Source organism: Geotrypetes seraphini, chromosome 2, assembly GCF_902459505.1.
Source record: "Geotrypetes seraphini chromosome 2, aGeoSer1.1, whole genome shotgun sequence".
Lineage (NCBI taxonomy): Eukaryota > Metazoa > Chordata > Amphibia > Gymnophiona > Dermophiidae > Geotrypetes > Geotrypetes seraphini.
The window spans coordinates 209779087-209803249 of NC_047085.1; the positions used below are offsets into that span (position 1 = coordinate 209779087).

At 45.0% G+C, this 24163-nt stretch overlaps 2 protein-coding genes across 4 annotated transcripts in view; one reads left to right on the top strand and one right to left on the bottom strand.

The window, feature by feature from the left end:
* The window catches only part of WRNIP1 (WRN helicase interacting protein 1), a 98082-nt gene extending 85491 nt beyond the window's left edge, over window positions 1–12591 (bottom strand). Inside the window, exon 1 of the mRNA XM_033934854.1 lies at window positions 12110–12591. Coding sequence (XP_033790745.1) covers window positions 12110–12568 — 459 coding nt within the window. The 5' untranslated portion in view covers window positions 12569–12591. The remainder of the gene's footprint in view (window positions 1–12109) is intronic.
* MYLK4 (myosin light chain kinase family member 4) overlaps window positions 1–24163 on the top strand; it is a 175864-nt gene that overhangs the window by 11083 nt on the left and 140618 nt on the right. The window contains exons 1-2 of one of the 3 annotated variants that reach the window (XM_033934851.1): window positions 12674–12806; window positions 14825–15131. In XM_033934851.1, the coding sequence (XP_033790742.1) occupies window positions 14835–15131 (297 nt within the window). In that variant the 5' untranslated portion in view covers window positions 12674–12806; window positions 14825–14834. Of the gene's footprint in view, window positions 1–12673; window positions 12807–14824; window positions 15132–24163 lie in introns of those variants that run through there. The other 2 variants (XM_033934850.1, XM_033934852.1) reach the window with 2 other exon arrangements.

A 24163-nucleotide genomic window follows, 5' to 3' on the forward strand; every position in this document is an offset into this window, starting at 1 on the left:
GGTAAGTCTTAATAATAATATTGTAATTTATAGCTAAAGAGACATACGATCCAGAAACTGTTTTATTTTACTTTTGCAATTATGATAAACATACTGAGGGCCACGAGTTTGAAACCACTGGTCTACAAAGTAGCCTACTGGTTAGCACAGTGGATTGTAAACCAAGAGACAGGTTCAAATCCAACTTTCTTTTTTCCTTTTTGCAACCATGAGTCCTCCGAAAACAAAAAAAAATACCCGTTGTACCTAAATATATGACACTTCATGCCCGAACACTATTAAGTGGTGTAAATTCAGGTACAGTAGTATTTTTCTTTTCCTGGAGAGCTCACAATTACAAGAAACTAGGGGCTCCTTTTACAAAGCCGCGTTAGCGGTTTAACTCGTGTAATGGTGCACGCTAAACTGCCAGCTGCGCTAGACGCTAATGCCAGCATTGAGCTGATGTTAGTTCTAGCCACGTAGCGCGGGTTTAGTGCGTGCTAAAAAGCTGCGTGCGCTAAAACTGCTAACGTGGCTTTGTTAAAGGAGCCCTAGGTCTCCTGGTTTACAGTTCCACTGCACTAGCCTCTAGACCAGGGGTGTCCAACCTTTTGGCTTCCCTGGGCCGCACTGGCCGAAAAAAAATGTTCCTGAGGCCGTACAAATGCTGCAGCAAGACAGAGGAGGGAACCGGCAAGATGGTAAGCACCTGGGGACAGCAGAGGAAAACACTGCATCACCCTCGACCGGGCCGCACAAAATACTTCACAGGGCCGCATGCGGTCCTCGGGCCGCAGGTTGGACACCCCTGCTCTAGACTCTCTGCTCTGCATGGACGTCCATGTGACCATTTTCTAAAAATGCTGCTATACATATGTCCATGTCCCTCGTTTTCTTCAATTCAAAATTTGGACATGTTTGTAAAATGGATATATTTTTTTTAACAAACTACATTCTGTTCAAAAATACATGGAAGAGGGATGTTCATTTGGGATGTTCTAAATTGGACGTTTTTTCAAAAATGCCCACACACACGAAGAAGTATTGGAATTAATTCCAAGATCCATATCCTGCATGCTTTCCCTGCTTGTTTTGAAGTCTCACACTGACATTTCATGAAAAACATGGGGCACAGAGTATCGACAGTTTCTGCATACAAAGTAAGACCATGGTGGGAACAGTGGAAAATTTTTCAGTGTGTTTTGCTCATCTTGCATCGATGTGTCTGCGCTATTCAGGAGCAGTCTAAGTTAGGGAGGTTTACCTTATATTGCTCTATAGCAATGCAATTAATATGTTTCAGAAGCCGGCTAGATGATTATCTGTTGTACACGTGTTGTACTGAAAGGTTGCTATCTTTGGCGGTGGATAATGTTTCCCTGACTGCTGAAGCATGTCTGGCTGTAAACATTCAGTGTTGGACAGGAAAGGGGAAGGCAGTCTGATAATCTAGCTCTGCAGCTGAAGAATGCCTATCAGTGGCCACTCATGGGAATAACACCATGGAATCACAAATAATTTAAAGCAAAAGCTTTGAGGAACAATGCAGAGAAAATGCCCAGCGCTGCTCTCGAAGCTCATAGGCTCCCTGCGCTAAAAACCGCTATTGCGGTTTAGTAAAAAAAGGGGGCCATAGTGCAAAATATAGACAGCAGATATAAATTCTCAAAATGGACACATTTTGATCACTAAATTGAAAATAAAATCATTTTTCCTACCATGAGTCTCTGGTTGCACTTTCTTCTTCTGACTGTGCATCCAATCTTTCTTCCCTTCGTTCAGCCTGTATGTTTCCTCTCCTCCAGACCTCATTCCCTCCCCCAACTTTTTCTTAAGAACATAAGAATTGCCGCTGCTGAGTCAGACCAGTGATCCATCATACCTTGCAGTCTGCTCACACAGCGGCCCTCTGGTCAAAGACCAGCACCCTAACTGAGACTAGCCCTACCAGCACCCGTTCTTGTTCAGCAGGAACTTGTCTAACTTTGTCTTGAATCCCTGGAGGGTGTTTGCCCTTATAACAGCCTCCGGAAGAGTGTTCCAGCTTTCTACCACTCTCTGGGTGAAGAAGAACTTCCTTACGTTTGTACGGAATCTATTCCCTTTCAACTTTAGAGAGTTCCCTCTCGTTCTCCCTACCTTGGAGAGGGTGAATAACCTGTCCTTATCTACTAAGTTTATCCCCTTCAGTACCTTCCTCTCTCCCTGCCTCCCTTTCTTTTTTTCTCTCTTCATGCCCCCTTTCTTTCTTTCCATTTCCCTTCTTTCCTTTTTTATCTCCCTGCCTGCCCCCTTTCTTTCTTTCTCTCTGCCCTCACCCAAGCCACTGCTGCCGCCATCGGGTAACAGGCCCTCAAGCCGCCACTGCCATCGGAGAACAGGCCCCAAAGCCACCGCCACTCCAAGCTCTCCCTGCTTCCCTGTGTCAAACCGACCAGCATTCCTCTCTTTGACGTGAATTCTGCCGTCCGGGCCAGCCAGGCAGCGATTGGTTGGTCCGGAACTTCCTCTCCGATGGCAGAATTGACGTCGGGGAGAGGAATGTTGGTCGGCCCGGTAGATTGTGAAGGCAACACAAGGATGGGCTCCGCGATCAACTCACTTTGCCTTGGCGATCTACTGGTCGATCGTGATCGACCTATTGGGCACCCCTGCTATACATAATGACAAAAGTTAACATTTGAGGCAGGTAATGATTAAAAAGTAAAGGGGATGAGGCTTAATATACCACTTTTTCTGTGTGGTTACAATCAAAGTGGTTTACATATTTTAGACAGGTACTTATTTTGTACCTGGATGGACCATTTGAGTCTTTATCTGCCGTCATTTACTATGTTACTATGACTTGCCCAGAGTCTCAAAGAGCTACAGTGGGAATCTAACTATTAGGTGTCAAAAAGGGAACCATTTAATAATAAAACTGTTTAAGAAACTACATGAAATGTTGAAAAATCAGTGGCCAGAAGTGGGAAAAAGATTGGGACTTGTATACTGCCTAATTTTGTAGCTTTATACAACCATACTCAAATCAGTTTACATACAGGTACTTCAAACATTTTCCCTATCTGTCCCTGTGGGCTCACAATCTATCTAATGTATCTGGGGCAATGGGGGGATTAAGTGACTTGCCCAGGGTCACAAGAAGCAGTGTGGGGTTTGAACCCACAACCTCAGAGTGCTGAGGCTGTAGCTCTAGCCACTACACCATAAGAACATAAGAAATGCCTCTGCTGGGTCAGACCCGAGGTCCATCGTGCCCAGCAGTCCACTCACGCAGTGGCCCAACAGATCCAGGACCTGTGCAGTAATCTTCTATCTATACCCCTCTATCCCCTTTTCCAGTAGGAATTTGTCTAATCCTTTCTTGAACCCCAGTACTGTACTCTGCTCAATTACGTCCTCTGGAAGCGCATTCCAGGTGTCCACCACACGTTGGGTAAAAAAGAACTTCCTAGTATTTGTTTTGAATCTGTCTCCTATCAACTTTTCCGAGTGCCCTCTTGTTCTTTTATTTTTCGAAAGTTTGAAGAATCTGTCCCTCTCTCCTCAGGCTATCATCTAGTCCAGTGTATTGCAAACTGTGTGCCACGGCACACCAGTGTGCCTCTTGAGATTTCTGGTGTGCCACGGTACACTGGGGAAGAAGAGAGGTGCTGGCACCGGATGACTTTCTACAGGATGTGCCTCTCTTTGCGATGCCAGCACATCTTCTCTCTGCCGGCTCTTCTCTCCAGCGCGGGTTTTTCTCTCGGCGCAAGGCCCATTTGAAGGGCCTTTGCGCATGTGCTGATGGCATGCATGCGCATGACGTCATCATGCCGACGGCAACACACTTCCGGGTGTCTCGAGCCAAGGACACTAGGTTTAATGTGCTCCGGCTCGTAAAAGTTTGCAGGACACTGATCTAGTCCCATGCTACTCAGTCTAGTACTGAAGAGAAGGAATAGAAAGGAAACAATAAAGGACAGAAAGTGGAAAGTGGGAAGTCATGTGAAGGTTTATTTTATTCTGATGGAGGAATCTAATAAATACAGAGTTAGACATTTTAATATGGGCTTACAGTCTTCAATTGCCAAGTTTCAGGATGCTTTTAATCTGAAACTAAACACAGAGAAAACCACAAACAGCTAGTATGGGGGGGATAAGGAGGGGTACATACCACTTTATGGAAGGGTATGCTATTTGAACTTCAACTGGAATTGAGCTAATTGGTATATAGAGGAAAGAGGTAAACGTGGACATTTTCAGATCCATATGGGTGCACTCCTCAATTATGAAGAGTATTTATTTATTTGGTTCCTTTTATATCTCATCCTCCCCAAAGAGCTCAGAATAGGTAACAAGGTTTACTTAATGTGTAGGCAAACAACTAGTAAAGGAACAAGCTACTTTAGATACCTTTTTAAACGAGTAAAGGTGCTCAGAATCCAAGATGGAGTGAAAAAACTTCAATTTGGGGTACAAACCCCTAAAAGGCGTTTTTTATAGAATCAATCATTGCACCATTTTGAGTAAAAAGGTAATAGAGAGTGCTTGTTGAAAAACACTCTGGGAATTAAATGTCCTTTAAATGTCCAATAAAGTGAATATTCTCCAACTTCTATATAAATTCAAAGAGTTTGAGTTCAAAAAAATAATAAGAACTTATCTAAGTGAGTTCATATAGCGTTGACCCGGCGAGGTTCTGACGCGTTTCGCCAATCCTGGCTGCTTCAGAGAACCTGCTGCGCTGTTAGTGAACTGTTGCTTAAATAGTCCAAAGTTAAAGGTGCTTCTTATATCTGGTTCAGAGGAACTTCTTATCTGGTTCACAGGAAATGCAAAAGAAGTTCCTCTGAACCAGATATAAGAAGCACCTTTAACTTTGGACTATTTAAGCAACAGTTCACTAACAGCGCAGCAGGTTCTCTGAAGCAGCCAGGATTGGCGAAACGCGTCAGAACCTCGCCGGGTCAACGCTATATGAACTCACTTAGATAAGTTCTTATTATTTTTTTGAACTCAAACTCTTTGAATTTATATAGAAGTTGGAGAATATTCACTTTATTGGACATTTAAAGGACATTTAATTCCCAGAGTGTTTTTCAACAAGCACTCTCTATTACCTTTTTACTCAAAATGGTGCAATGATTGATTCTATAAAAAACACCTTTTAGGGGTTTGTACCCCAAATTGAAGTTTTTTCACTCCATCTTGGATTCTGAGCACCTTTACTCGTTTAAAAAGGTATCTAAAGTAGCTTGTTCCTTTACTAGTTGTTTGCCTATCCAGAGTTTTTGGGAACAACCCTCTTTCTGAAACTCTCCCCAGTTGTGTATATTGGATTACTTAATGTGTAGACAAACTGACCACTTCACTCCCAGGAGGCAACACATCTGCAAATACCACCTGGGCGTGCCCTCCAACATCTTTGTTAACACCATCCATAACCGTGTTTTGTTGATTGTATGGAAGATATTATGAAATCATTCATTGCTTTCAGTGCTCTAAGGCCAGGATTCACTAAATCTCCAAATCGAGCACGATCCGTTTCCTATTGCATGCCAGACAACTGATTCAGTAAAGGCCTGCTTGCAAATGGAGACGATAGTTAGCACGCCCTCTACAAGCCCCCTACCCACGGCCAGAGCGATCCCCGCTCATGCGCACACCCTGACAGTAGTGACAGGAGAAGCAGCCTCCTGTCACTGCTGTCAGGGCTCAGTCCAGCACAGATCTCTCTTGCCTGATCCCAGGCTCTCCTGCTCTCTGCCACCGTTCCTGGCAGTGTAAGCCCGTGGTTCTAAAGCGGGCCTGCATTACTGGGAACGGCGGCAGAGAACAGGAGAGTCCAGAAGCAGGCAAGAGATATCTGCCTGACACCCCCCCAGGCTGCGATCTCTCCTGCCTGCCCTGCTCTGCCATGCCCCCCCCCCCCCCCCGAGAAAAAAGCAGGAGGGATGCCAACTCCCTCTTGCAATCAAAAATGTTAAAACAGAAAAAAAAACCAACAACAGTGCGGCCCCCCCTGACACGGAACGCCCGACCCAACCCCAGTTGGGAGCAGGAAGGGTGCTCAGTCCCTCCTGCTCCTAGACCTCCCAACCAGCCTGGCCCACCCCAGGTTGGGCCAGGCTGTCTTGCCAGGCCCAGTACCTATTAAATTGTTGGGAGCAGGAGGGGTGCCCGGTGTCTCCTGCTCTTGGGCAAAGCTCCCCAACATCTTCGGGAGCAGGAGGGGTGCCCGGACCCTCCTCCTGCTCCTACGCACTGGTAAAATCTTCGGAAAGAGGAGGAAAATCAGGTGCGGTGGCCCAGTCTGGGGTGGGCAGTGCCGGCAGGAGGGAGGCCTAAGGAGCAGGAGGGACTGAGCATCTCTCCTGCTCCCAACTTTTAGTACCGGAGGGGGGGGGGGTGTTGGGGTGAGCAGCCGCGACTTTAAAAAACCCCAAAACTTTTCCTTCGTGCGGGCTGCCTCTCCTGCTCCCCCCTTCCAGGCAATCTTGCCGCCCAGACTCTCCTGCTTTCTGCCGCCTTTCGTGCAGTGCGAGCCTGTGGGTTTAAAGTGGGGCTGCACTGCGGCGTGCAACACCGCTTTAAACCATGGGCTCACACTGCAGGGAAGGTGGCAGAGAGTAGGAGCTTAGGGCAGAAAGTAGGGCTGGAAGATCGGGACGAGCAGGCAGAAGACACGGGGCACAGCAGGGCTTCTATGAAGCTGGAGAGTCAAAAAGATGTTCTCAACTGGTCTCCAGCAGTCGCTTCTTGGGTTGAGCGGCCAGCCAAGTCGGTTCTGAAATTTTGGGTAGTGAATTGGGTCGCTGTCCAATTTGCATGCATTTCACCTCATCTGCATGCACGGTTTCGACGCGGATCGTAGGGGAGGTGAGTGAATCAGGCCGGATGGAAATTTGATAGTTAAGTGGTCGCAAGCCGTTCGGTACATAATCGGTTTGCTTAGTGAATATAGCCCTAACTGTGCTGTACACATTGCGATATACATTTTGTAACAGAAGTCTTGATTTGGGTATATGATTTTTATTTATTTTATACTGGGTTGGACAAATATTCTGGCCTGAGGGCCACAGTGGGAATCAGGGTGGGGTGGGGGATGCTGAAGACTTCCGGGAAAGTTTTAAGCAGTGGAAAGGAAGGGGGGGGGGATCAGTTGCCCTCCTTCCCTGACCCCAATGTTTCCCAGTCAATCCCCATCTCCCCTGCTTTCTCCTAGCCCGTCGCAACACCCTTCCTACCTGCCTAGAAAGCAGTAGTCGTTTTTTTCTTCTTTCCCTACACAGGGTCAAAAACAAATTCCTCCTCCTGTTATAAGAGGGAAGCTCTTTGCCTTGGCAATGTCACCAAAGGTCCCAAATGTCTGCTTTTGATGACATGCACATTTCAAACTTCATCAAAAATGAACCAAGACCATCACTGGACAAAGTGAGAGACTCCATCAACCTCCACCATCCCCTTTCAAGATGACTCTCCCCATATGGCTTGTTTGTGGTGCAACGTCAATAGCTATTCCATTTCCTCACAGCACCACCATATAGCTTGCAGTAAGCTTGAACTGCATGGTGCTCAGTTTTGTATGTGCTACCCAAAATTCTTCTTTATTTTCATATCAGACTCACTGAGAGCTGTGTGGCACGGATGTTACACAGAATAACTTTTAAAAAGTATGTCAGCATCAAGTCTGAGGTAAAGAATGACTTAAGAATGACAGGGGCCACAATTGGGCCTTCAAATGATAAACGCTAGACTAGGTGGTTGCCTAGGAAACAGGTTGGGGGGGGGGGCAACAAAGAACAGGGGCACCCTACAAACCCAAAGAAGCATGGTTTATTTATTTAAAATATTTATAAACCGCACTGTCTGCACATTCAGGCAGTATACAAAGACAGCATACATAAACCTAAAATCTTTAGAACATAATCAGAAAATATTCAATACAGTAAACTTAATCACTGAGCTTATACTTGTAATCTCATAAAGAAGAATATTTAAAAGACAGGCTCCTTAAAGGAAGCAATATTCAGTCCACAGCGATCAATGTTTGTTTGTTTTTTAGGGGGGGGGGGGTTAACAACTACAACTGGCCAAATTAAACCTGGATATTCTGTACCAGGCCTAATCTGGCTACCAGTAGCGAATACCCAAGTTTGTGCAGGCTGCTGAAGTTATCAGAGTCTGGCCAATATACTAACTGGGCAAGTAGAACTGGCACCAAGTATCAGCAGTGTCCTGATTTCTGGCTCCGCCTCAACTCTGTCCTAGTCTACACTGGCACTCAGCAGTTAGGGCTGTGGTGGTCAGGGTTGTTATTCAACACCACTCTCCTGTTCAGCACAGCTAAATATCAATGCCCGAGCTACACAGTAGAGAATGACACGGTGGATGTTACTCACGGCTAGCCGCGAGTAGCCGCAGGTAACCGGCCAAAACGGTGGAGGGGGAAAAGGTGCTCACCGCAAGTACAGGGACAAGGCCACCCACCACCTCGTGGAGTGGTGAATGGCCTTGTCCCTGCAGTTAAGGGAGGAAACGCGCGCGGTCATCAATTGCGCACGGCCCCCTCCCTCCTTCCTACCTACCCACCTGAATCTATCTATCTCCCTCCCTCCCCCTTACCTTCGTGGCACGTTTTAAGGTTTTAGTCTTGTTGAAAGCCACCGGAGCGTATGTGCAGTCTCGCGTGTGTGGGCGGAAACTTCTCCTCTGATGCAACTTCCGGTTGCGTCAGAGAAGCTTCCGCCCACACACGCACATGACTATATGTACACTCCGGCGGCTTTCAACAAGACTGAAACCTTAAAACACGCCGTGAAGGTAAGGGGGAAAGGAGATGCACGGACCACACGAGGGGTGCCAAAGGGCAGCGAGGTGCCGAGAGGGAAGGGTGGATGCTGCGGGGATGGGGTGGTGAAGGGGACGGCAGGGACAGGGCAGTGAAAGGGATGGCGGGGACAGGGCAGTGAAAGGGACGGCGGGGACGGGAACGGTGGTCCGGTGACGGGGCAGTGACGGGAACAGATTTTTTCCCCGTGTCATTTCTCTACTACACAGTTCTATTTAATCAAGCATGAGCCTTTCCTTCCCAGTTAAATAACACTAAATAGAGACCCCCAAACTGTCAGGTGTGAGGAGAGATAAGAGCAGTGATGTAGCCAGACACTCAATTTTGGATAGGCCTGAGACTAAAGGAGGAAGGGGGCACTACAACCCCATTTCCTCCCTCATCATCTCTCCCTCCCCCAGGTGATTGGGGGGGGTGATCACTTCACTCCTGCGACCCTCCCTCCCCAAGTACCTTTAAATCCTGTAGGTGTTTGCCAGCAGCAACTCAATCCCCTTGCTTACACTAGCTCTAAGCCTTTCTTCTGACATAACTTCCAGTTCCTGTGAAAAGGAAGTTGAGTAAGAAAGTTCAGGCTGGCACAAGCAGGGAAAATGTGTTGCTACTCACTACCTATGAAGAACTAAAAGATTTAAAGATACTGGGTGGGGGCAGAGGAGTGGTGTTAAAGCGACCTTCCAATCTCCAGGAGGGAAAGATGCCTTCCACAATGCTACTGTATGGGCCTGTGCACACCCCTCACTACACCACTGGGTATCCAAATGGCAGATGAAATTTAATGTGGGCAAATGCAAAGTGATGCACGTTGGGAAGAATCCAAATCACAGTTATTGTATGCTAGGGACCACTCAAGAAAAGGATCTGGGTGTCATCATAGACAATATGCTGAAGCTTTCTACCCAATGTGCGGTGGCGGCCAAGAAGGCAAACAGGATGTTAGGAATTATTAGAAAAGGGATGGTTAACAAGACTAAGAATGTTATATAATGCCTCTGTATCGCTCCATGGTGCGACCTCACCTTGAGTAATGCGTTCAGTTCTAGTCTCATCATCGCAAAAAAAGATATAGCGGCACTAGAAAAAGTTCAAAGAAGAACTACCAAGATGATAAAGGGGATGGAACGCCTCTCGAATAAGGAAAGACTAAAGAGGTTAGGGCTCTTCAGCTTGGAAAAAAGACAGCTGAGGGGAGATATGATTGAAGTCTACAAAATCCTGAGTGGTATAGAATAGGTACAAGTGGATTGATTTTTTACTCAAAATTTACAAAGACTAGGGGACACTCGAAGTTTCAAAGTAATGCTTTTAAAACCAATAGGAGGAAATATTTTTCTCATTCAGAGAATAGTTAAGCTCTGGAATAGGTTGCCAGAGGTTGTGGTAAGAGCAGTTAATGTAGCTGGTTTTAAAAAAGGTTTGAATAAGTTCCTGGAGGAAAAGTCCATAGGCTGCTGTTGAGACAGACATGGGACGATAGCATGGAATGCTGCCACTGTTTGGGTTTTTGCCAGATACTTTTGACTTGGATTGGCCTCTGCAAAGACTGGATATTGGGCTAGATCAGCGGTCTCAAATTTGTGGCCCACAGGCTGCATGTGACCCGCCAGGTACTATTTTGAGGCTCTCGGTCTATTGTCCACTCCACAAGTGTCCAATGGTCGTGTCCGGTGGTCGCTGCAACCTCACGTGCTTTCCTGCATATGTATGCGATTGTGAGGTGGAGTCCAATTGTGTGCAGATGCAGGAAAGCGCTTGCATGAAGTTACAGCAGTGAGGCAGGCAACGTTCCAGAACATGCAGCTTGGAGCAATGGTTGGAGGCAGTACAGCTTGTGCGTGTGGCCAGTGCTAGAGGAGGTGAGAGCTGTTGATACTTTTTCACTTTCTGCATGTTGCACTGCTTTCAGCTGAGTGTAATTATCAGAAGCAATTACATAAATATTTATAAACTATATTATAGAATCTAATGGACGCTTGCTAAATCAGCTAGCACGCCTTAGTAAAAGGACCCCTATCTATTTTTTTCTGCGGCCTTCCAAGTACCTACAAATAAAAAATGTGGCCCTGCAAAGGATTTGAGTTTGAGACCACTGGGCTAGATGGACCATTGGTCTGACCCAGTAAGGCTATTCTTATGTTCTTAACAAGGGCACAAAGCTAAGGCAGAGCTTCCGAAACTGTGGGTCAGGCCTCCACATGGGGTCACAACCTAAGTGTGTCCATAGCTACATCATTCTATACTTCCAGGAGCATCATACAATTTTTTTTGGCCGCAATCACGGTGTCAGAAGCACAAAAATATTGGGAATTGCTAGCCAGAGGCACTTAATAAAAACTTGCACCAGACCTGGAAATACCTACTCTGCCTAAATGTCACTTGCCTGGAGCTGCTACTGAAAAGGCATGCCCTACGCCCAAATAAAGATGAAACCAACCCGTTGGCAAGCAAAAGAGGAGTTTGTAAATTTTACAGGTAGAGGAGAAGGTAAAACCAAATAGCGCCAGGCTCAGGCAGGGGAAAGGGGAGCGATAACCTTCAAGCCAGCTGAAAATCCGGAAGGGATAAAACGCGGACCTCACGGACTTCCCGGATCTAAAACCGCACGTCCTTAAAAATCCGAGGTCTGTGCATTGGCAAGTCTGCCTTCGCTTTCCCTGCAGCTCAGCTCAGGCCCCCGGCTCCCTCGCGGACCTCACGTTCTGAACTGCACGTCACAGCCTTAAAAATCCGAGGTCCATGTGTTACTAATGGATTGAGGGTTTATTTTTTTTATTTTTTTTTTGGGGGGGGTTGGGTTGGGGTGGGGGGCGGGATGCTTTTGGGATGGGATTTGGGGAGTCCCAGGCTAGCAGAACACAGGCCTGGACTCTCAATGTTTCTAGGGATTCATGTTGGGTGTTGGAATTTGGTTATGTACCGAAAATTGTGATTCTTCTGTTATGCGTGTCTTTCAATGCTCTTGTGAATAAACAGTTTATACAAAAACAAAAACAAAAAAATCCCAGGTCCGCGCCACTTTTAGTCTCTGGCTCTGACAGAGCTCTAGGACAATTTAACTCTGACGGATCCTAGCATATGGAGGGAAAGCATTAGGATCCGTCAGAGTTAAATTGTCCTAGAGCTCTGTCAGAGCCAGAGACTAAAAAGTGGCGCGGACCTGGGATTTTTAAGGACGTGCGGTTTTAGATCCGCGAGATCCGTGTTTTACCCCGTCCCCTGAAAAATCTCAGATCACATAGCTTGGAGACAGAACAGCGAAGTGAAGCTCGACCAAAGAAAAGGGTTATTCACCTTGCCACAGCCTGGCGGTCCCCAGAGGATGACGGAGGGGATCTCGTGGGCGTGCAGCAGAGTCCTGAGCAGGGTGTTTTCCCCCAGCACTTTACTCTGCCCCACGTAATCTCCCAGGCCGCACGGCCTCATCTTGTCGGCCAAAGGCTTCCCGTCCAGCTTCTCGGGCATGCTCTTCTGTGGACATGAGGTGGCCAGGCCCTGGCTGTCATCCTGCTCGGCCCCGCGGCCTCTGGTGGGGGGAGAGGGGCGGGCACCGTCTGCCTCGATCTTAGGCTTGGAAAAGAGAGGGAAAGCGATGGTGGCGCCGCTCTCCTTCTCCTCCTCCTCCCGCCCCGAGAGCCGCATTCTCTTGCCCCGCTGCAAGCAGCCATCCAGGTGCGCGTTAATGCGGCCGGCCGGCAGCTCCTGCGAGCAGACGGGGCAGCGCACGAGCTCGGGGCCTCCAGGATCAGCCATAGCCGAGCCCCTTCCCTGGCCCGGGACCTGTCCGGACAGTGCGCGGCGCCCAGCAGCAACCCGGGAACTGTAGTGTAGTCCCGCGCCGTCTCTCTTTCCTCTTATTCCCTCGGCTCCGGGTGCACCACTGTTCCTGCATTGTCTCTTTTCTTAAAAAGAAACGTCCTCTTTTCCATTGTTAGTAACGTGCCCATGATGAGACTTCTCCCCGGGATGGAGTGGAAGAGGTTAGCAACAGGTAATGTCGCACTTCCAACGTTTGTCGTCGTTGTTCTTGGAAATCCAGCTAAGAGCTTGTTATGTCGTAAAATATTGGTTATATATCTCGAGGTATGAATTGTGGAGGGGTAGGGTTTGTTTGTTTTTTTTAAGGGGAAATTCTGGAGCCGGAAAGGCAGGAAATGAAGCTAAACCATCTACCGGTGGGTTTGGGTAAAACCAGGATTCTCAGGATCTAGGGCAGACCACCTAAAGAATGGAATGCTCTTTTATGACAGTAGCAGGCTATATTTCAGTAGGGAATCCCCATGCTCTTTCACCTGGCTCTGTAAAGTCCTGCCCCCTATGATGCAGTACTTTTCTTCTGTGGGTGGGATTGGCAGAGAAGGACCAATGATGTCAGCATAAGGGGAGGGGACTTCCTGCAGAATGACAGAAAATGAGTCAAAACAGTTGGTGCAAGTAACAGACCTAAATGGTAGGCAAGATAGTGGAAGCTGCTGCAGGGAGTGATTGTGGGGGATTGAAAGAGGCATAAAATACAATCAATAAGTTCCAGAAAGAAGCAAAATAAATAGTAGACAAAGTGAAGTGAGGGGGGACAGTGGCAGGAAACATCCTTATTCTGTACTCCATCCCCATCAAAAGCACTGGATCTGCCAGTATCCTCCCCAAAATTTTTTTGGTAACACCTTGCTTCCTTCCTCTTAGGAACTTGATGCAGTGGGTCAATTTTCAATACAAGTTGACTTTGTCACTTCCTCTTTTTGGCCTTCTACCATTCTGATTAGAAGAACATATAAGTTTCTAACCTAATCCACCACTCAGACCCTCAAATCGTCTTAGTCTACTGCATGGGCACAGTTTGCGATTCAGAGACATTATAATATTCATGGTCTTATTTACCATCCCTTTCCTAATAAGTCCTATTTGCTTTTCTTTTTTTTTTGTTTTGTTGCAAACCGCACACTGGGTGCTGACTCCTAAATTGGATCCTAGCACATCCTGATGTGCATCACTTTGCATTTGTGTACATTAAATTTCATCTGTCATTTAAATGCCCAGTCTTCCAATTTCCTAGCCCATACCAATTTTAAACCCCCTTCCTGCTACAGCTGTTCCCCCTCCCCTCCCAATACCTGTCCCTGTGCTGGCCCCATTACATTGGACAGCCTTTACTGTATTTATGTTTAATGTTATTTCATGTTTGGATATTTCAATGAACTGTGGTCTCGATGCCACAGTAAAAATTACCATGGTGGGAACGATTTTTCCCCAACAGCTGATGATCAGCATGAATAGCATGCAAATTATATGCTTGCTATTCATATGAAGAAGCACTGGTAAAAGGGGAGGAACTGTGCCTAGCGCTTGCTCAGAAGAGCAATCGCTAGGCATAGCTCCTCCCTTTCCCTACTGTCAAGTCTTTTTGCTGCTCTCCCTGCCTGCCAATCAGCACTGGCAGGACTCCCCAAAGTTGTTGCGGCTTCGGGGCTTCCCCTGCCAGATGGAAAGGTGAAGAGTGTTAAAAAATGAGGAAAGTTGACCCTCCCCCCACCCTCCCTCACCTAGTTGTAAATCATGGCTTATAATGCTACAGTTTAGTGGAAGCTGGTTCCAGTTGACAAGGCCACAAAACAATAAAAAAAAAATAAATCAAAAATATACTAGTTTGTTTCCTGAAGCAGCTGCTGAGCCAGAAACATTCTTCACAGTATCAAACATTCTGGCACATTATCAAATCCATTTCTAGATGACATAAACTGTTCATGATATTGGTTGATTGATCCCTGTTGCAGGCTCGTTGAGCTGAAACACAGACTGTGTCGGGTCGCATAGTTATATATTGATAAAGTTTAACTAGAAGATATATATCTCTGATTGGACTTTCTTTTCTCCATTTTTTGGCACTTTTGCTTTGCATTCGTGGAGATTTGGTTCCCTTTTTTGTGTTCTTTTTCCCAGAACATTTGCATGCAATTGAGATTAGCTGAAGTCTGACATTATTCTCTCTCTTTTTTGTCTTCTTCTTTGCAGACAAGAACAAATGGAATTTAAAAGTCAGAGCTGCACATTCAAATATGAAACAGAGGTAGAAGATGCTTTCAACCAGGTAGTAACTGGTGAACTGAAGCAGAAGATGAAAAAACTGTTAAAAGTGAACAGACTTGAAGAAAACAATGCACGATACAACAGCACCAGACTGAGCAAAATAGATTTTTATCACTGCCTGGAAAGGGTTGGAATCATGAGAAGCTTTTGGGAGGAAAGATCCAGTGAGTCAGAGTCTGGCACTGAGAATGAAGAGGTACCATACCAAAAACTTTGTTTTCCCTTGAGAGATGTAAGCATGTTAGAATAAGAAAACAGCATGCTACAGGGTATATGCATTAAGCCGTATTGATGTATGTACTTAGATGTGTCTGTGAGGCATAGGGCTTTGGGGGTATATAATGATTCTCAGCTATCTATTAAAGCCCAAATAAAAAAGATTGAGGGTAATTTTTAAAAGTTTGCCCGCATGTTGCACAGACTTAAGCCTGATTTTCAAACAGGGGTATATGGTAAATTTAAGTTAAGATCAAATTTGTTTGATATAATGGCTAATGGAATAAACAGCTAAGAGGTTTACAAAGTAAAAATAAAAACTATGCGGTAAGAAGAAAAAAACATAATTAAAATAAACCACACACAACAGGGAGACAACAAGAGGAAAGATTATAATAACATAAGGGAGCACTAAAGGAAAGAAGGGAGGATAGGGTCCTGCAGTTAACACTGGAACCCTACCCAGTGTCGCTGGGGAGTGACAGATTATTAAAGTAACTTTTATTCGCAGCTATTTGTGGATCACTCCTGCTCATGCTGGCTCCGTGAACTTCGGTGGCAGCCTCGCAGAAGCCATTGTGACTGTGGGGACAGCATCGGCAGGAGCAAGTGGGAATTGCTTTCACTAACTAGCCACTAAACCACCAGATAGTGTAGGAGAACTACAGAACATAGCAAAAATGTTTTGATTTCAGCTGAAAATACACCAACATTTTTAGATTACTGCAATATTATATACTTGGGATCCTTTAAGAAAACCATCAATCGATTGAGAGCCATTCAGAATGCTGCCGTCCGTCTCATTTATGGTCTCAAAAAGTCAGACCATGTAAGCCCGTATTACAGAAAACTACACTGGCTACCGATAGAGGCAAGGATCATCTTCAAGTTTGCCTGCCTCTGCTTCAAAACCTTAACAGGTTCATCCCCAATCTACCTGTCGCACCATTTTGAATTTACAGGCACCACCTGCACACGTAGTGCCTACCTATTTGCCTTCCCATCCTTGAAGGGCTGTATCTACAAGAGATTCCTTGATAGATCTCTGTCATTCCAAGCAGGCAAATGGATAAATGTCTAACCCCCCTCATTTCAAATGCACCCTCCTACCAAACCTTCAGGAAATCAATTAAAACCTTTGATAAATTTCTCTGACTCCCTTTCTCCCTTGTTGTATCTCTGATATGCCACCGGATATACCTGACTACTCTTGACTCGCTAATGTAATTTGAAAGTCTTTTCTGTAACATCGCTGTCTGTGTACAGTCGCTTCATCTGTAAACCGCTCTGAACTGCTGTGGTACTGCGGTATACAAAAATAAAGTTATTATTATTATTATTTTTGTCCAAAACTGAAACAAGGCCACTAGAGTACAACCAACTCCCCTCCCCCCATCATTCCTTGAACCCCTTCCAGTGAGCATTTCCAGGCATTTTGTGCTATTTTTTATGCAACATACTAATCACCCCCTTGTGTGCTGTTATTAATATTGTATCTGCTATTTATTAAGTTTTTATTAACCAGTTTTTTGGAAAAAAAAATTCACCTGAGATATTGTAAAGTAAGAATAAAGTAGACCTAGGCAATAGACAATTACAGCATTGTGGTACACATAATACACATTAAAACATCTTAATTGACAGCATAAGCTGTAAATAGAGGTGGAACATATAGACAGATGAAATAGAACAGGGGTGGGCAACCTTTGTCCTTGAAGGCTTTAACCTAGTCAGTTTTTCAGGATTTCCCCAATGAATATGCATGAGCTCTATTTGCCTCCATTGTATGCAAATAGATCTCATGCATATTCATTGTGGAGATCCAGAAAACCTGACTGGGTTGCAGCCCTCAAGGACTGAGGCTGCCTGAGCTAGAATAACAAAAGTTAAGACAGAAATAAAAGTGACTAACTTAGACTAACTTAAGGGAGTCAGAAAAAGTATAAGAATGATCTTAGCTAGTATACGAGTGGATAAACAATCCTGCTACAGTATGTGCAGCCAGTGTTAGTGTGTGTGCTAGCAAGTTAGTTGATTCTTCCATTAAAGCAGGGGTGTCAAAGTCCCTCCTTGAGGGCCGCAATCCAGTCGGGTTTTCATGATTTCCCCAATGAATATGCATGAGATCTATTTGCATGCACTGCTTTCATTGTATGCTAATAGATCTCATGCATATTCATTGGGGAAATCCTCAAAACCCAACTGGATTGTGGCCCTCAAGGAGGGACTTTGACACCCCTGCATTAAAGACTTTAATGGGACTTAGGAGAACAGCCAGGCTTTCACCTGCTTCCTAATGTAGAGATAGTCTTGTGTGGAATGAAGCCTTTCAGGGACTGCATTCCAAAGTACGAGGGCTACTTGCAGGAGGGTGTCACATTGTGCGATTTGTTTATTTATTTTCTACATTTCTATTTCGCACTATCCAACGTTCTAGGCTAATTACAACAGATGTACACAGCATTAAATGAAATAATAGACAATGAACAGTTAGTGATAATTAACAAAATCACCAAACCAAGGCAGTTAGACAGTGGGTACACTCATGAAGACCCCATAGACACGAAGGAAAAAATAGTCTTGAGCTTTTTCTTGAAAGATCCAAAGCTGGAGAGTTGAAGGTATAGCATTCCGAAGTTTAGGTCCAATTGTATGGAGGGAACTACCAGAAGAAGATCACCAGAGGAACATAGCGTCCTTGTAGGATGGTAATGCTGCACCAATGCAGAAATTGGCGGTGGAGGGGGAGGGCTAATTTATGAAGAGCTTTGTAAGTTAGGAAGAGAATCTTAAAGATGATTCTCTGTTCAAGTGGAAGCCAGTGAAGTGAGATTAAAGCCAGAGTTACAGTATGTGGTCAAATTTCCCAGTACTAGTGAGGATTTTACTGTAGGTGTGGCATTTTGAGCAACTTGTAAGGCTCTCAGATGCTTCTTTAAGGTTCGCACTATAAGGCTATTACAGTAGTCAAAGCAGGGAAAAATACAGGCCTGAGCTAGTGAGCAAAAGTTAGAAAAAGATAAGACCTCACGTAAATGTCTCACAATCCTTAATATATGGAAAATCACAGAGACCACTCTCGAGATATGGTGCTTCATGGAGATGCTGGAATTTAGAATGACTCCAAGATTGATGACTTTTGGAGAGGGTCAAGTTAAGGATACTATTTTGGACAACCTTAATGACCTTGGAGGTATATACAGTGAGATCCCGTCCTTCAAATACTGTGGCCCATTTCCTTTAAGGGCCTTGAAGATCATAGATAGAGTTTTACATTCAGCCCTGCATTGTTCTGCTAACTAGTGAAGATTTTGCAGAAATGGTCTGTTATAATCATATCATAATCACATTGCTTATCAGCTGCTGTGGCATTCTGAATCAATTGCTGTTTGCGCAAACCTTTTGTAGTTATATCAGTGTAGAGTACATTACAATAAATAATCCATTCAATATTATGGCATGACCACTGTAATAAGACTTGCCTTCTCGATGTATATAGAGAGAGACAGCATAGTTGTCATAGATGAAAGAGAAAGCTCATGAAGGTTGTATTTGAGGGATCATCATAAGTATTGAATCTAGCTGTACTCAGGGTTACTGACCTGTGATTTAAAGGAGAAGTTTTAGTTCCCATAAGGGATACTGATGGCAGGTATGTAACTGTCTGTGTTAGGAATCCACAGGAGCTCAGTTTTCTTGGGTGCATGTAGTGGTTTGTTGTTTTTTGGGTTTTTTTTTTTGTCCATTCTTGCCTTGTATATCATAATACAAACCACTGGCAGCACATCTTTGAGATATATTAGTGATAAGAAGAAATGCAAAAGTGCCATTGTGAGACTCAAAGGTGAAAGGGAGAAATATGAAGAAGCTGATAAAGATAAGGCTGACATGCTTAACAAATAGTTCTGTTAGGTGTTCACAGCTGAAGCACTAGAAGTGAGACCACAGAAGACAAACACAAATAGGGATGGAGGTGTGGTAGACCTTGATTGATTTTCAGAGGAGTGTATTCATGTGGAGCTAACTAAGCTAAAGGTGGACAAAGCGATGGGGCCGGATGGTGTACATCCGTGGGTACTGAGTGAACTTAGGGAAGTTCTGGTGGCTCCACTGGCTGACCTTTTCAATGCTTCTCAAGAGTTGGGAGTGGTACTGGAGGACTGGAGAAGGGCAGATGTGGTCCCTTTCCACAAAAGTGAAAGTAGGGAACTACAGGCTGGTAAGTCTGACTTCTGTAATAAGTAAATTAATAGAAACACTTTTAAAACAGCGAACAGTGACATTTCTGAAATCCAGTGAATTACAGGACCCGAGACAGCATGAATTCACTAGAGACAGGTCTCGTCAGATAAATCTGATCAATTTCTTTGACTGGATGACCAGAGAATTGGACAGAGGGTGTGCGCTAGATGTGGTGTATTTAGATTTTAGCAAAGCCTATGACAGTGTCCTCAGGATGGGCCCCAAAATGACAGACTGGGTCAGGAACTGGTTGAGTGGAAGGCGACAGAGGGTAGTGGTCAATGCAGATCGCTCTGAGGAAAGGGATGTTACCAGTGGTGTGCCTTAAGGTTTGGGTTTTGGGCCTGTTCTTTTTAACATTTTTGTATGTGATATGCTGAAGGGCTGTCAGGTAAAATTTGCCTCTTTGCGGATGATACCAAAATCTGCAATAGAGTAGACACCCCTGATGGTGTGAATAACATTTATTTATTCCATTTTCTATCCCGTTCTCCCCAAAGAGCTCAGAACGGGTTACAGGTTAGCATACATAACGTACAGTTAACAGGTTACACTTTGCTATAGTTACAGTACAAATTTTTATCCTAAAACATGAAGAACCTAGCAAAGCTTGAAGAGTGGTCTGAAATTTGGCAGCTAAGATTTAATTCTAAGAAATGGATGACCTTTCTTTTAGATCGTCCAAGTACCGACTTGGGCGGGTTTTTAGACATGTTTAAGTTTTGATTATGAGCCACATGGTATACTTCCACTGAAGAGTTCAGGGATGAGGAGCATTAACCAACTTCAGATTCTTTTAGTCTATTGTGAGCATGGGAACCTGAATCACAGAGTCATTTTGCTGAAGTGTGGAATAAGGGAGAGAATAAATATAATGAACTTATAATTATTTTCAGCTTTTCAAGAGTTTTCTTACTTAGGGCCTCTGTTCTCCATTAGATGGCAGAGTTGTCTGAATTTGGCAGTATGAGAAGCCTTGTGACTTGCTTCACTAGTTTGTGCACATGAGATCCCTGATAAGCCTAGTCAGTTCAGTCATTGGGCTGGAACAGGGAGGGGCCATGGCCCTCCCAAATCTCCCCAGACCCTGCTATCGCTGATGCTGTAATGACAGAGGCAAAACAAAGATAAAGAAAGGCGTTGCAGTAGGGCCGCTGTCTTCATCCTCGCGGCTGCCAGCTCTGCCCTGGAACTGAAAGTGATGTCAGAAGGGGCGGGGTCGACAGTCACAAGGATGAAGAGAGTGGCCTGCAACACCTTTATGACTTTGTTTTGCTGCTGCTGGGGAAAGAGAGCGATGCGCTGGATGGAAGGAGAAGGAGGGGGGTCAGGTAATGGATGGAAAGGGGCTGAAAAAGTGTCAGGTGCTAGATGGAAGGGGGGAGAGAGAGATTTCTTAGCTTGTTTACTGAACTAATGGTCCCGTGAGATGACATCAGGCGGGAAGGCATTCAAACATGCGTGGTACGGGCAGTAGTGAAACTTCTAGGAAGTTAAAGTGACAGTGAATGACGTCACCCATCTGTGAGAATATCTGCCTGCTGTCCCTGGATAACACATGTTACAGTTAAGTAACTGTGCTATTCCTGATGCCTGAGAAAAGGGAATTAAAGTAGTCTAACTGTTGAATTACTAATGTGCCCTGGACGTTTTCTAAAAAGTTTGATTATTACAGAAAAACATCCAAGTCATAAGATCACCCAAATCACACCTCCAACATGCCTCTTTGAAATTTAGATGAACTACTGACAAACTGCATAGAAAAGCATCTACAACAGTGTCTCTCAAACTTTTTAGTTTTGGCACACTAAACGGAGCATATGTTTTTTTCGCAGCACATTACAATTAAAATTATAAAATTGCGGAATCAACAAAAAATAAATTTGAGAGTTATTTATTTAAAGTTCTTTAAGCTACGCATGGGTAATTATAACAATGGTGAAACTAAAGTAGATAGAATAGAATTGCTAATCAATGCGATAGATGTGCTTGTTTTTGAATGCAAATTAACTCAAAATGTGGCTCGATAGTCAACAAGCAAACATGCATTTCATCATCCACCATCTGCAGTCATTCTCTTTTATCGATTTAATTTCTGTCAGAGCTGAAAATCCAAGTTTGCAAAGATAAGAAGATCCAAATGGTAACAAAGCCTTGATTGCTTTGTTGCTCAAGTTAGGGTAACTACTGCATAAAAAAATAAAAATAAAATTACTTCCAGTTAGTTTTCAAGGACCAGTCACATCAAAAAAACACCACCATTGGGATGTGAGAGGGGCCAGTGCGGTGTCAAAGCCAAAATTTTTTCTATTCCCTTGAGAGACACCAGCAACACTTGTCAAGTGGGTAAACAGATCATATCACAGATAGAAATCCAGCCACATCTATGGGTTCCACATTTTATGGGGGTCACCATAGAAAAATAGTTTATAAAATACTGCAGAATGGTTCCTTACCCTGCAAGTAATGATGATTGTGCTGGATGATTTCTCAGTCAGCTCACGGAGGATTCCACCAAGCAGATTCTGAGTGCTAAGATTAGATTTTTTTTTTAATTTTATTTTGAATTTGGATTTGACTACTGTTCTTTCCCAAATCTGCCCGAGAGGGATTATTACTACCTAAGAGTCTTATTTACTAAGCATTTTTTCCATACACTCAAAATGGGACACATCTTAGTAAACAATCTTGTAAGTTTTGTTTTAGATGTAATGGAGGGTGAAGTGACTTGCTCTACGCAGATAGCAAGAAATATCAGTGGAGAAGCAGGATTTGAAACCTATTTTGCAACACATTACTCTAACCGCTAGGCTATTCTTCCACTTCATCAACTACAAAGAAGGCAGTGAGATGTGATCAAAAGATTGTTGTATTTGAATGCAGAGATTTCATGGTGTGTAATAAAATAATTGAAGCACTGTAACCTTCGTGCAAACCCTGAGTGAACATTATAAAACGTGAAATGCGTAGCTAAAGAACCTTCATTCAGAATAATGCAATCTTAAACAAGGTTTTAAAATTGATTACATGGGTTGAATATGTAATTGAAGCAGTCTGAATGTCCTGGACTGAATCAACAAGATGAGTAAACATTGGGCTAAGGAGATAAGAATACCACTTTTTTTGTTAACTGGAACTTCTTCTAGGGCAGTGATTTGTCTTGCATTTGGAGGGACTATTTCTTAGTTTGTAACATAGGGCTTCTTTTACTAAGCTGCGGTAGCGTTTTTAGTGCGCTACACGGAAAAACTTACACCAGCTCAATGGAGGCGCTAGCGTGTAGCACACGCAGCAATGTAGTAAGCGCTAAGCACGTGCTAAAACCGCTAGCGCAGCTTAGTAAAAGGAGCCATGGTAACATGGAGGGCCATTTTCGATAGTGCGTCTAAGTCCAACTTTGGATGTTTTCTGCAAGATGTCCAAAAGTTGGGGTGGAGAAATGTCCATTTTCAAAACTACTAGATGTCCAAATTTTTTTTCTTTTTTTTTTAATTCTTTATTGATTTTCAATTTGAGTACAAAGTGCAATAAATTTTACATACAATTAATATGAATGATACAAAATTTGTTTTCCCCACCCTACCTGGATGTGTATACAAATCAAATAGGAAATAAAGGCATTATACAATTAATCAGAGTTAACAAAATTCGTTAATGGACCCATTGTTGTTTTAAATAGTTTATTATGACCCAATATTTCTGAATTCATTTTTTCATATCTATAACATAGACATAAAGGCCCTGATTCTGTATAGGACGCCCGGGAGAGGTGTCCTATTCAGAATCGGGCCTACACTAAACCCCGATTCTGTAACCGGCGTCCATGTTACAGACGCTGGTTAGAGAATCGGGTTAGATTAGACACAGCCCGCTACACTTATCGCAGCAAGGGATCTCTCTGCCGCTATAAGTATAGCGGGCCGCGGCCGCCTGTCCGATTGCCAGCAGGAGGGTGCCCAAACTCTCCTGCCAGAAGATGCCCCCCCGACACTACCGACCGCCCCCCCGACACTACCGATTGCTGGCAGGAGGGTGCCCAAACCCTCCTGCCAGAAGATGCCCCCCCCCGACACTAACGATCGCTGGCAGGAGGATGCCCAATCCCTCCTGCCAGAAGATGCCCCCCCCGACACTACCGATCGCTGGCAGGAGGATGCCCAATCCCTCCTGCCAGAAGATGCCCCCCCCGACACTACCGATCGCTGGCAGGAGGGTGCCCAATCCCTCCTGCCCGAAGACACACCCTCCCCCCCCCCCCCGCGCTAACAGCCCCCAAACCTCCACCCCACCAAACTAACCTTTTCTTTTGGCCAGACGGGTCTTGCCCGTCCAGCCGGCAGGCCCGCCTCGTCGAAATGAGGCAGGCCCGCCCCTTCCCGGCCCATCCCGCTGAAGCCTAAGGCCTGATTGGCCCAGGCTCTAGAAGCCTGGACCAATCAGGCCTTAGGCATAGCGGGTCCGCCCATCCCCACTTAATCTAAGGCCTGATTGGCCCAGGCTCTAGGCGCCAATCAGGCCTTAGACTTAATGGGGATGGGCAGACCCGCTATGCCTTAGGCCTGATTGGTCCAGGCTTCTAGAGCCTGGGCCAATCAGGCCTTAGGCTTTGGCGGGATGGGCCGGGAAGGGGCGGCCCCGCCTCATTTCGACGAGGTGGGCCTGCCGACTGGACGGGCAAGACCTTTCTGGCCAAAAGAAAAGGTTAGTTTGGTGGGGGTGGAGGTTTGGGGGCTGTTAGCGCGGGGGGGGAGGATGCGGAGGGGGTGCATCTTCAGGCAGGAGGGATTGGGCACCCTCCTGCCAGCG